This window comes from Pholcus phalangioides, unplaced genomic scaffold (genome assembly GCF_987345545.1).
Source record: "Pholcus phalangioides strain wild (caught in Gottingen) unplaced genomic scaffold, Ppha-v1.0 ptg000028l_1, whole genome shotgun sequence".
In the NCBI taxonomy this organism is placed as follows: domain Eukaryota; kingdom Metazoa; phylum Arthropoda; class Arachnida; order Araneae; family Pholcidae; genus Pholcus; species Pholcus phalangioides.
This window is the reverse complement of record NW_028301618.1, coordinates 11681828-11695799: the sequence shown is the minus strand read 5'-3', so window position 1 is coordinate 11695799 and position 13972 is coordinate 11681828. Positions and strand designations below refer to the sequence as shown.

Sequence of the window (13972 nt, the reverse complement as noted above, 5' to 3'; positions counted from 1 at the left end):
AATAAAGCAACCGTTGCCACAAATGTTGACGAAATATTGATTTTTAATACGTAGTAGTTGTAAACTTTTTGCTTTACGTTGATTGGTTGAATAGTGAGCTGAACCGTAGAAAAGAACGAATGAACCGAAAGACCGGTTTTTTCCTCCGCAACCCGTCACGTGATCCTAGCAAAGGGGAGAGTGCCGCTTAAGGAATTTTCCTTAGCACCAGAGTTGCCAGATTGGCGGTTTTCCCGCCAAATTGGGCTGGTTTGAAAACGGTTCGGCGGGAAATTTTTGGCTTTGGCGGGTGGCGGTTTTTTGGGCGGTTTTTCCAAAATTGTGTTCATGGCGAATTTCTCCGTATTTTTCTTTATTTTTCTTTGCTGGCGAGCAAAGAAGTTTTTCTTTTTCACTTCAGTCCCCACCTCATGTTGTGTTTTCTTCCTGACAAGGCAGAAGGGATGGGAGGGGGGGGGGGCATCTCACCCAACTATGGAAAGCGAGAACTTTCAACCACAATGCCTTTGCCACCCAATAATTGAAGGGACCGTAAAACAAAAACTTGGGAAACTGTCCTAGGCTCTAGATCAGTGGTTTTCAACCTTTATGATACCGCGGCCAATCGGTTATAATATATCCAATGTAGTATAAGGGAAGTAGTATATCCAACACTATAAGGGAAATGGGAGACTTCAGTGACGTCACGAGCTTCGCGCGGAGGCCTTCTGCTATAGAAGGTGTTGCTCCGGCCCGACGGTTGGGAAACACAGTATCTAGACCACAGAAGCCTGTGAAAAAAACCGTAGCCTCCACAAACGTGAAGCTGGCAGGGTTCAAGCCCGGGAACCAGTTCTGTCTTAATGCATGGCCCGGGGGCCTCAAGAGAAGGTATTTTTCGGGGATTTTCCATGTAGGGAATCAAAAAAATCACTTGGCTCTCGGGGCCCCATGATGCTCTTAAAATGGCCCTGCCAGGAACCCAGAAGAGTTCTTAAATTTTTTGTTTACTAGACCGTGAAAAATCTGGTCTGGAACCCATACCAAATTTTTAAAATCATTGTGCCAAATTTCGTAGGCACCTATGCACAATTTGAGACAGTGCCGTCTTGACGCATGGGCCAACCCGGGCACGTCACGGAGGCCTTCAATGAAGAGCGGCGGGGAGGGATAAAAAATAAGATATAGTTAAGATTTGCGAGATTAAGCATGTGAATTGGTAAGTAGGCATTTGTAGTCTGGATAGAGGGCTGAGCAGCATCAATTTGCCCGAGTGCCCATGATGCTTTTAAGACGGCCGTGACTCCAGGCCATCTCCGGGCCGTTTTTCTAGGAGAGAGAATTTGTAGCCCTGACTTTCGCAAATTTTCAAAATCAATTCATTCGGTAAAAAAAAACAAACATATTTTTTACGAAAAGGTGGGGGGGGGGGGAAGTAAGTGACTATAACAAGAAAAGAGAGCTATAAGCCACACCTTTGCAGACTAGAATATCGTCAAACTGTAGCTCGCTTGTTGCTTCATAGATGGCAGCACAAGCTCAAATATTTTGGGCTACTTTTGAAGACGATTTTGGCTGGAATTTTTTTAAGGACCTGGCAACTCTGCTTAGCACGTTCCTTACGATAGTTCCTTATCTAACGACAAGCGGGGAACGGGCGTTATATAAGGAAAGTGGGATTGTTTACCCCCAGTTCTGCTATTTAAAGTTTTAGATACAACCAACGCTCTCTGCAAGCGCTTTGGATACGACAACCACAAGCGGAAAAATTATACAGGTGCATGAGAATATCGGACAGAAACGTGAATGCGTGAGACGACTGTACAGCCGGAGAGGGCGCACGCGTCATAACAGCAATCTCAAGGAATATTTATTAAGAAGAAATATTTATACAAGGATGACGTCTCTCTGCTACCATACGAAGGTTTATTAACAACTGGCTGTTGCGAAGATATATTTTGGAAAGAAAAAATTCAACTGCTCCTGCGGGAGAGTGACGTCAATCATTGTATAAGTCGCCATCTGGTGGCAGCGTCAGCAGTTGTGAGCTTGGCCAGAGTCTTGTCCGGCCGTCCATGTACGGTCCCTTTCAGTGTACCAAGGAAGCTCCAAGGAAAGATTGAGAGATCCGGTGCCTCTGTAGTCAAGTGCGTTCACCCGGGAAGTGAAAGGACGTGGGTTCGATTCCCCGCAGGGGCAGTTGAATTTTCTCTTTCCAAAATATATCTTCGCAACAGCCAGTTGTTAAAAAACCTTCGTAAGAAATATTTATTTCTCCCACCTTATTTACCTTATCTAAGGGAATATTGCGTGGCCACACCTTGTCCGGCTACACGATTTCAGCTAATCACGTCTCTTCTTGGTTTACGATAATTCCCACTACCTTAATATCGTACGATCTGTTGTGCTTTGGGTCACAAGGTGGCTTCGTTATGACCATTACTGGAATGTATACTGAAAGATTAACACGCTGTTATGCCAAACAAACATAATTTTAATTCGCGTAAGGGAAGGATTAAAATTCCTTGGTTATAATGGTAGCGAGTGATGAAAGATAAATTTTGAAAAAAAAATTTCACTAAAAGTATATGCTTTTGGTGATAAACAGTTTTAAGACCTTTCTGTCAGCCAAGTTAGTGTATGTGATAGTGTATCGGATTGCGAACCTGAAGACCAAGGCTCGAATCCAGAGAGAGAACAGTTCGCGAAAGTCATCTATTTTTTTGTAACTCGTCAGAAAATGATTTAAACATTTTAATTCTTTTTGCTGATGCAATACATCTTACATTATATTTTTCGGACTCTTAAAATACACACAAATACTGTAACAGTTGAATATTATACAAAAGCATGCAGAAGAAATTAAGGCCGATGTTACAAAAAACGTTGTCTTTTAGTGTCTTCTTTTCCCAAGTTCCGATTTTTAAATATTTTATAGCCGTTTACGACTAATTAACGTTGAATACATATATTTTTAATACAATAATTTTCGTTTATTTTTAGTCGATTTGCTATCGAAAAATGCATTGATAAATTGGAGAAATTTTTAACTGAAATTTACAAGGACTTTCTATCACTTTCTGAAATTTGAAGTCGTTATCCTCCTTTAACTGTTTGCATTCAATGCATAAATTTGTTGGTTTAAAAAATAAAATCGTTTATATAGCATTGAAAATAGCGCGATTGCACATTTGAAATACCTCGCGGTACATCAGTGGAAATGTCTACCTTGTTTGCACCATTGTTCCGCGATCAGATACGAAAATGTAGATATCGTAGAGTTACGCAAATTATCGTAGAGGTTAAAACAACGTGATTGGCTGTGTGGGAAAAAAACGTGTAATCGCGGTGCATTTGCGAAATATGCTGCCCGTCTCACTCAGTTGTAGGAGTCATGCAAGTATTACGTCAGCATCGGGTGGGTTTCGGATATGCTGACTTTTGCTGACAAGGGGGGTCAAAAATGGCTGAAAATCTTGTGACGTCTTGCTAGCTTTTTTGCTCGGAGTAACCAATCACTGGCGTGCTAATGCTTCCTGTGTTACTAAGTAGGGATTGTTACGCGCCCGGGACTCGGGACTTTGGCATTTGAGAGGCTCCCGGAGCCTGGATATGTTAATATTGGTCATTAAAAAAAAGTTGGCATCAAAATAAAGACATAACATTAATTAAAATATAAGGTACGGGAATGCTGAAAAGTATCTATTAAAATACCGCATAGAAAACGTGAACACAAAAAAATAAAAAATCGGAATTGACAATTCGAAATTAGTGAATCAATAAAACTTTCGAATTCAGATTTTTCTGATAAATTATTAATTGATTGATGAAATATCATAATGAAAACTCAGAAGTTACGGAATAATTTTCCTTTAGTAAACAACTAAAAGTACATAAATTAATGAAAATGGATAAAAATCAACGCAAATTTAGGATGGATAAAATTTAAAGAAAATTCAATAAAGGTTTTTTTTTGGTCTAAAAATTGACGAAAACGGATGGTTGGATAGAAATCAATGAAAATTCAGAATTTTGAAGCAATCAAAACGGTGTATCAATGAAAATTCCGAAATTAATGAATTCTATAATGAATTTCGAATTTAGGGCTAATGAAAAGTAAAATTTAATGAAAGAACAATAATATTTTTTAAAAATTCAGAAAGAAATAAAACGATTCAGATAGATACACGCAATTAGCACAGTGTCGACACTACGCCAATCGCGCGTACTGCTGTTGAGCCGCAGATTTTCGCGTCCCCCCCCCCCCCACACGTGCACGATTCTTCTTTATCCGCTAGGGTTTTTTTTTTTTAAATAGTCATTTTAATGGAATTCTCGTATGAAATATTGTTTACTATAGATTTTTACATAAACACGACATTATAAATTATTTCTTTAACGGAATCATTTTATTTATTTCTGAATTTTTATTAAATATTCTCTCATTAGCTCTAAATTTTCATTCATTATGGGGTTATTTTAATCTCGGAATTCATTATGGAATTATTTTAATCTCGGAATTCATTATGGAATTATTTTAATCTTGGAATTCATTATGGGATTCATTAATTTCGAAATTTTCATTGATACACCGAGTTTTCACTAATTGTGTGATTGTTTAAAAATTTTGAATGGTCATTAATTCTGCATGTTCATTAATTTTTAGAGAAAAAAAATCCATTTTTATTTCTTAAATTAGCTACGAAATAATTTTCGTCAAATTTCTGAATTTGGCTTTAATTCCGAATATTCGTTATGATATTCCTTCGATCGATGGAGGAAATATTTTTCATTAAATCTGAAATTTAATTATTAATTTCACTAATTCTGGTGTTCCATTAATCTAGTTATTTTTCATTAAATATGCATTTTCAGCAGTTTTAGAATTATTTAATTTAAAATTGCGATCAATACTTTCATTTGTTTTGACTTTTCACAAGTGGTCCGCAAGAAGCTGCGGCACTCAACAACAGCGTCTTCAGCGGAAGGTAGTGGAGCGTGCGGCGCCGTGTTCAGTCGAGCGCGCTGAGTCTTGCACGCTGTACGCTGCCCAATCAGCACCTGCCCTAAAAGTAAGGATATTTACCAAACCGTACCGGTTTCATTTTATTGAAATCTGGTCACTCATCGAAAGAATATGGAAACGGGATTTAAACCAAGGTCAACTTTTTGGAGAGCACGGGTCTTTTCATCGGTTTGAAAACAGGTCGCGGGCCACTTGATTATGTGATTTGGGACAGCGCCGCTGATCAGCATTTTAGTGATCTGTAAATGTACCGCGGGCCGCTCTAGTACCAGTGACGTCAGAAGTGTTTCGAATCCGTGGGTGTCTTGAGTATGTTGGGAATTTCGATTTCCGAATCAATTCGGCGGGCGCTTAGACCAACCGTTAATTAGTCACAATTACCGTGGGTGATGGAGCACCCGCAGCACCCCGGCTCCGACGCCACTGTCTGGAACTGCACCGCAAATGTTCCACATCACTTAAGTGGCCTGTGGCACTGCACCGCCAGATCTGTGTATGTGCCACTTCATTTTCACAAAATTAGGGTTGAGATCGCGAGCCACATCAGACGACTCCGAGTGCCTCATTTGGCCTGCGGGGCCATGGTTTGAACATGTATGATTTAAACCAAAGTATTCCAACCTGTGGGAAGTGCGGGCCACTCTCACTGATTTAGAAACATCGATTTTTGATCGATCTATTTCGAAACACTCAATTAAGTGATACACGATTTCGCCCCCACACGTCAGCCGGGGCAAGCACTCATTTTGGGGCCCTCGTCTAATACTGGAAGGCGCAATTGAAAGATGAATTCGGTACCACCTTCCTCTAAACCTTTTTTGTTGCGGCCCCGTATTTAAGTGAACTCTAATTCGCGTCGCGGGTCATTAACGTCGGGCCTCTTAAGCGATGTGTAACTGCACCGCGAGTCACTTAAGTGATCTAGAAATGCGCCGCTTTCATTTTTTCAAAAATCAGGTTGGCGGTCACGGCACCGAGTCATCTGTGGCCCGCAGTTGAACATGTATGGTACTATCATCTAGAATTTCAGATCTATCGTCGCCAAATTTCGCATATATACCAAATGGGACGCGACTTGAACGATAGGCTACTTTAAAAGTTTGTCAGAGATGGGCAAATGCCCGAAATGGGCAAAAAAACTATCGGGCAACAATGGTTTCTCGGCTTCAACAATCACTTTCGGAATGTTTACTTTGGTTACCGTGCCTCCCTAGCAATACATTTCAGACATGTATATGCCTTTATAATGGTTTGTGCGCCGGGTATTTATGGCTAGTAAATAAAATAAAACTCATAAGGTAAAACCACAAGAACTTGCGGGGTCAAAAGTCGTTACAAAGGCGATCAATACAGTAAAAACACTTCTTTTGCGACCAAATAATAAAATTCCCTTCTGTAAAAAAAATACACATTTCAAACCCCTCAACACGATCACTCTTTTACAGGGACACGCCTCTCTCCCCCCCCTCCCCCCCCAAACGAGGGTTTTCGCTATACGTGGTACGACGATCACCGATGTGACAAAAATTACTTTGGTATTTGTACATTGATCTGGCCTACAAAACAACACTATAACACTGAAATTCCATTACCTCCACCACCAACAGGGAGGTTTTGATAGCCAACTGAACCGTCGCTAGAGGTGTGTGTATAATGTAATAGAACAATAATAACTGAATAACTTGTTTTGGAGAGGGATTCCATTTAATTAGAAGAAATTTTTCTAATGGCGTAATTTTCACGATATTTTCTTACAATTTCATATCGAATAAGAAATCGAAATAAAATTTTAGAAATATTTCGACCATTGTTAAAATTCGCAATTTTGTTTCTGAAATCACACTCTTCAATAAATTTGCCCGAAATTATGCATCGAAACACACAAACTCTATATTCAAATAATGTGCTACGACTATTAATTGTTTATTGATTATTTAGAGAAGAGGTTTTTAACCAGGGTTCTTGGAGATTTTAGGGGCCCCGTGACATCAGATTATTTTGGTATTCTTTCACATGTACTTCCTTTAGAAATCAAGCAGGTGATTATACGAGTCAGTTAATGTTTGCAATTGTTTGCAATTTCAAACGCAGGATTCCCACTCCTTTCTTGACCAAAAACCAGCAAAGCATCAACAGGACAAAAATCACTGCAATTTATTATTTTCTTTTACATGTAATTCTTAATGAATCTCATTGAATTTGTTTTTTGAACACATCTCGTCAGATTGCAACGAATTTCAACTTTCAGCTCAAACATTGAAAGAAAAAAAATTCAGATGAAATTACGCACTTAAGCACTTGATCAACGTTCCAATTAAAATCCTTGTACAAATTTCGTTCTAGAATTGAAATAGTCATTTCATTCATTCGTTTGCCGAAAAAGGGTGCTCTTCTCTTTTTGATGATGGATACAGGCAGTGTTCGCGACTAGAAAAAGGTTGAAGACCTCTGATCTAGAAAGAAATAATTCTGAACTTCTCATCATTTCTTAATGTTCTGGAATATTATTTCCTTGCCTTATTTTGGATTTTCATCAACGCTAAAAGCATTTTTCATTTATTCCGAATTTTCATGCTTTTCATTTTTTGATTCTCCCACAGAACATTAAAACTCGGGGATAATAAGGGGGGCCCCCCGAAATTATCAAGACGTCTGTGGCAATACCTTCTAGAGCCTGCTTTAGAAGGTATTGTCTGTGGCCCCACGTCCGGTAAAGGCAGCCCCGATAGCTAATAGCCGTGGATAATGAAGATCGACATGAAGACATACATGCGCTAATTAAAGCGTTTATTACGGAGGGTATAGTAAGAGAAATACGGAACATAACCGATAAACTGTACTTACGATTTGCCAGTAATTCACTGAATTCCGGAAACTCAGCAGCAGACGAGTTTCCATCGTCATCATCATCATCATCTGAGATGTTTACAACACCTCTATCATCCATCTGCAAGAAAATAGACAATTACAACATGTAACAGTTCTATATGCAACCCTTTCCCCCCCCCCCCCCCCATTCTATCTAATCAAAACTGAAATACTGTATACATATGAAATGCAATTCCACTCTAAGAGTCCAGAATTTATTATCTATCCCCCATTAACATTTTTCTTGGCGACTTTTTTGGCGCGATTCACGATGTTTATCCTTGGTTGACGGACAACAAAACCAACGATTTCGCCATCGTATTAGTTCTTGAGCGAAACCAAATAGCAGCTCAAGTCGGAATCACGCATGGGTGCTCTTATACTAAAGCTGTGATCAACGGCGTATTTGCAGGGGTGCTTAGCGGGCTATATTCCGGGGCGGCTAATTTTAGGAATGAGTCGCCAAAAAATCAGTAGAATGGGAGAAGGGCGGCAATATTTGTATGACTACATAAATCCGCCTCTGTCGAGACATTAAGGGACTAGGTCAGTGAGTGATCAAAAGAGTGACCTAGGAAGTCTGGAAGAGTGAGAGTGAGCAAGCATGTGAATGACCAAAAGAATGACAGAGTATGAAAGCACGTGAGTGACTAAAACAGTGATCTACAGAGTGAGACCAGGTCAGTGAGTGACCAAGAGAGAGTACACAGTGCCGTCTTAACGCATGGGCCCGAAGGCCTCGCAGAAATTAGAACCGGTTGAAATTATCGAAAATTTGTCTCGTAGGGACTTGGAAAAACCACTTGGCCCGGGGGCCCATGATGCTCTTGAAACGGTCCTTAGCGTACAATGACAGAACATGTGTGAATGATCAAAAGAGCGACCTGTAAAACAAGGAACTATGTCAGTGAGAGCAGGGCAGTCTTAAGAGCAACGTGGACCCGCGGGCCAGGTGATTTCTCAGAGGCCCTACCTGACAAATTCTCGAAAAATTCAACTAATTATTTCTGAGGCCCCTCTTCTCTTGAAGCCCGAGTGGGCCCATGCGTTGAGACGGCACTGAGTGAGAGACCAAAAGAGTGTGCAAGCACGCGAGTGACAGTGTGCAAGCATGTGAATGAATGACTGAAGTAGTGACACTTAGCAAGTGTGGGCATGGGAGTGATCAAGAGAATTTGTGAACATGGGAATGTTCAGAAGAGTGACTTAAGAGACACAGGTGTACTTGCAGGAAAAGGGGGAGGCAAAAGGGTTATAGCCCAGGGTGGCGAAGTCTTAAGAAAATTCGACTAGAAGGGCGGCAAAACCATAAATGCCCCTCTGGCTGGGACCAGATGGTGCTCGGGACTGAAAAAAATTTCAGCACTAATCGGTCGTTTTAACAGAGCCGGAACTAGATAGGGCAACTGTCACGGGCGGCAAAATTTGGGGGGGGGGGTGGAAATTTAATGTGGGAACAAAAAACACCGTTGTATAAAACAGCTGAATTTTATAGTGAGGGCAGCCCCGGGCGGCGAAAATTCTAGTTACGGTCCTGCTTTCAACATTGGTTTTTTATATAGACAAGAAACATTTGCATCGGAACCACGTAATATCGGAAACACGTAAGGTGCTCGTCTCCAAACCACCCTGGTAATAGTCGAATCCCGTTACAACGAACACCAAGAGACCGGAGAAATCACTTTATTCTAACGACATTTCGTTAGAAAAGAATTCTAGGTTTTTGCATTATTCCTATGTAAACTTATCTGGGAGACTAGAAGTGTTTGTTGAAACGAGATTTTCGCTATAACGGGATTCGACTCTGGGTGCCCGCGACCGACCGGGAAAAAAAAATCACTAATTGGTCATGGTTTCCACATCAAGAGGAAACAATTGTTGGAGCGTATGTTGCAATTGCTATGAGTGCTCCTTCCCCGAAATTGCAAAACACAGTGCTCGCGTCTGAAAAAAATTAATTCACAACAAATCGGTCACTTCAATATGGTTTTAGAGACGAAGAGAGAAAGCACTTGCGTCGAATGATATGTCAGAATAGGTAATGGGGGTGCTCCTCTCTTGACGCTGGGATTAAATGGTGCTCGTGACGTAAAAATGAAATCACCACGAATTAGTCCTCTCAATATCGGTTCAAAACCAGTGCTTGTCCGACTGAAAGCATCAGAGTCTCATCATTTTTCGGAATTGCCATGGGTGCTCTTCTGATCATAGGCGGAGATAGACTGGGGGGGGGGGGTGCACGATGATGTCAATTCATATATACATTAGATCCTCTGCAAAACAGATGGTGCTCGCGAATCAAATAAAATTAAGTCCACAATAAATGTGGCGTTTCGATACGAGTTCAGCCAAAGAGATCCTCGAGTGAAAACATTCGAGTCGTAGTGTATGTTGGAATTGCTATGGGTGCTCCCCTGATGCTGGAAACAGTGCTCGTTACTGACCGAAAAGATCACCAAAAATCGGTCATTTCAATAGTGGTCCAGACCAAGAAATCCTCGAGTGTGAAAGCACTAGGGTAACAACGTATGTCTGCATTGGGTAAAGGTGCTCTTTCCCTGACGCTGGCAATAGACGGTGCTCACGACTGTAAAAGAAGTCCACCTCAAATTGGTCATTTCAAGACGGATTCACACGAGAAGATCCTGGAGAGAAAGCATTTACGTCGGAGCATATGCTGAAATAGCTACGGGTGCTCTTCCTCTGATGCGGGGAATCAAAGGTGCTGGCGTTAAAAAAAGTTCAAAAGGAATTGATTATTTTGATGTGACCCCCTCCTACACGACCCAGGGACTCTTTTCTTAATGCAAGGCCTCCTCTGATAACCTTGCATGGCTATTTACATCAATTGCGTGGAACTTGGGGAAGGCTCAGGGCATCCCTCGACCCTGGGGGCCTCATGTCCCTTGTTTAGGTCAGTATAACTGTGGTCCTATGTTCTAATGGGGAGGGGGTAACGGTTGAAAATCTAGTGAAAAAATTAAGCCATCACAGGTCGTTAAGGGGCCCCACAGAGAGCTGTGAAAGCTTTTCATGGGAAAAATGAATAAACACGTGGCCTCTACCAGTGCCGTCTTAAAAGCATCATGGGGCCCCAGGGCCAAGTGATTTTTCTGAGGCCCTACCTGAAAAATTCTCAAAATTCAATCACTTTTTATTTTTCTGGGGCCCCTCTTCTCTTCAGGCACCCGGATGGGCCCATGCGTTAAGACGACACTGGCCTCTACATAGGAGGGAAACAACAGTAGGTACAGCCCGGTGCTATAGATGAAGCAGTACTACTACACGGGTTGGGCTGCTAGGGCTCCAGCCCGGAAGCCCGACACAATTTTTTTTTCATTTTCGCACTGTAAATAATGCGAAAAATCTAGCCTGGGCCCGTCAAAGATACCAGCCCAGAGGCCTTAATGCAGGATGGGAAGAGGGGACAGTCGACCAAAGAGGTCGGCCTACGCAATGCTACAGGATATATGGGGGGGGGGGGGCATGAATGAATCTCGAAGCTATCACATCGCCCTTACATGAAACTGAGCCCAGATTCTTGTACTCTAATCCAACTAGAGTAGCAAAATAAAGCCCTGATCCCGCTGAAAAACGAGGGATCGCCAGACATCCCCTCCTTTTCCCCCCCCCCTATCGTTCACAGGAGCCTCTTGAGGGCCCCTATCAAAAACGAAACTGAGCGAGACTTTTACAAAAATCAAGTGCTGGTACACAAATATCAACAATATTGAAATGCTCATTAATAAAAAAAAATACCAACACATGCCCTTCCCGCGACCATGCTTTTGAGCGGGACCCATGACCAGTGCCATCTAAAGGGCATCATGGAGGGCCCTCGGGCAAATCAGTCTTTCTGTGGCCCAACATTACCTCACTATACATGCACGCTTTGTTTCGAAAATCTAGACCAGCGGTTCTCAACATTTTTTGACTCGCGAAGCCCTTTTCCTGTATATAATTTTTATGGCGGAGCCCTGTAGGCCTTTTTTTATTTACTGATCTATTTTACCCGAGTCGCGGAGGAGCCCCTGGGAAATGCACATGGAGTCCCGAGAACTCCGCGCGGAGCACCGGTTGAGAACCGCTTATCTAGACGATATCTAATTATCACGTGGGGAAGCCCTTCGGCACTTCGAGTCAACGCGTGGGCCATGAGTTAGGACGGCGCTGCCCATGCCCCCCCCCCCGACATCCTGGCCCGCCCCTAGGCTGGGATGTCTTCCAGGCCAAACTTTTCACGTGGGTCTCGCCTTATAAATTCAAAGCTTGAAAAGCAAAACAAATGATAATGATCGTCTCAAGTCCCCACGTTGAAGAACTGTCAACCCCACCCTTGTGGTGGGGGGAGGGCCACGGCGAACTTTTTTTTTTTATGGGCCCATACATTTCTCCAAGCTATGGAATAAATTAAAAAATGTACAAGGTCAATCACAGGGGGGTATAACTAGAGCCTGGTAAGACGCTCCTGCTGGAACCCTCCCCCCCCCCCATGCATAAATATTAATGTAGCATGCCCCCCCCCCAGGCTGGGATCTTGGGCAGAGGCCCCCGAACCCTTTTATAGTGAATTTACAGCATGAAAAAACAAAAACAATGCGGGTAATTGTCCCGGGCCCTGTTAGCCCTGCCCTTGCCATCCATGGGAGGCCCCCCCCCCTCCCATATCAAGAAGACTGAAGTGATGACAAACTCGATGCGGGAAGCATGGAAACACCAGTGTTACTTTTCTCAAGCTATAAATTTACTTAAAGGTGGCCATGAAAAATGCTGCAGTGGGTGGCCCCATCCAAGAACCGTGAGGGGCTCCTCGCTATAATAAACATATTACACTCATCGCAATACATTCAACAAACCATTACAAACACACAATATCATTGACTACACCTCATTAACAAAATTAAGTTTATTTTCCGGTGATTACAACCACCCTGCAGTTCTAGGGGTCCCAGGGCCCCATTTACGACAGGTCCATAGAGAGCCTTCTCGGGGGACCTGAGGCAGACCTTTTTCTCAGGGATCCTTGAAATTATTATGCAAAAATGTGCATTTCTGTGGGGGCAGTGCCCCGGTTGCCCCAGCCCAATTATAGGCCTGACCAACGCATAAAATTAACATAGAACGAAGCATTTAGAATATTTCGGAACCTTATTGATTGGGGGACCCTGATAACCCACCCTGTGCCCATAAAAAATCACTTTACATTATTAATAGTTACAACTCTTCCTATCCCCCCCCCAGAACTTCGACCAGGGCCCCTACAGCAATATTTTCTGTGGAGGGGGCCCTCAGGCGGAAATTTCTTACAAACATGAAGGTATTACCCGGGTCCAAAGGGGGAGAAAATGGCTCCTTTCGGGGGAGGGCCACGTGCACTTTCTATTCGCATGTTGGATCTACATGGAAAATGAAACCGATTCCACGTGTTCATCTACTTGATTTCGAGGGATGGTGGGGGGGGGCAAATATTAATTATCACACTATAATAAAGAAGTGATGTATAAATACATGTCAACATGATTCAACATAGATGTAGAACATGGAAACTCACCGTAAAATTTCGCTGAATCTTAATCACCAAAGAATTTTCGCTAGCGCCAAGAACGAAAAGTGACAAAACTCTCGAGAAACTTTGAATCGAGATTAAATCGAACGGATTACACTGACTGGTTGGAACCGAGGTTGTTCACCCTGCGTGGTCGAATTTCATTAAGAAGACAAAAATGCAGGACACGAAATTTGTTTTTATCTTTTATGAATACGCTGACCATATTTTCTTACGAAGGTTTTCAACAGTGTGCTGATTCGATAAAGAATTCAGGAAAAAAAGAAAACTCGCGTTATCCTAACTCAGGCCAAACTCACAATTGCCCACACTCACCAGATCAGTATGATACTTAGGGATCATTCATGTATTACGTCATCATCGATAGGGGAAGTTTAGAGTTTTCCGACGTTTGATGACAATGGGGGTTAGAAGGTCGCTTACGTCGACAAACCACCCTTTACAAATATTGTATATGAAATATTTAACATGAATGTCGCTCTCCACTTGTTAATACAAGATATACGAAAGACTGGATGTTGTGAAGATATTTA

At 42.1% G+C, this 13972-nt stretch overlaps 1 protein-coding gene across 1 annotated transcript in view; it reads right to left on the bottom strand.

The window, feature by feature from the left end:
* The window catches only part of LOC149067967 (uncharacterized), a 60055-nt gene extending 46506 nt beyond the window's left edge, over positions 1 to 13549 (bottom strand). The window contains exons 1-2 of the mRNA XM_089251997.1: positions 13425 to 13549; positions 7850 to 7952 (exon numbers count right to left, since the gene is read on the bottom strand). Of these exons, the coding sequence (XP_089108123.1) occupies positions 7850 to 7952 (103 nt within the window). The 5' untranslated portion in view covers positions 13425 to 13549. The remainder of the gene's footprint in view (positions 1 to 7849; positions 7953 to 13424) is intronic.
* Positions 13550 to 13972: the final 423 nt, after the last annotated feature.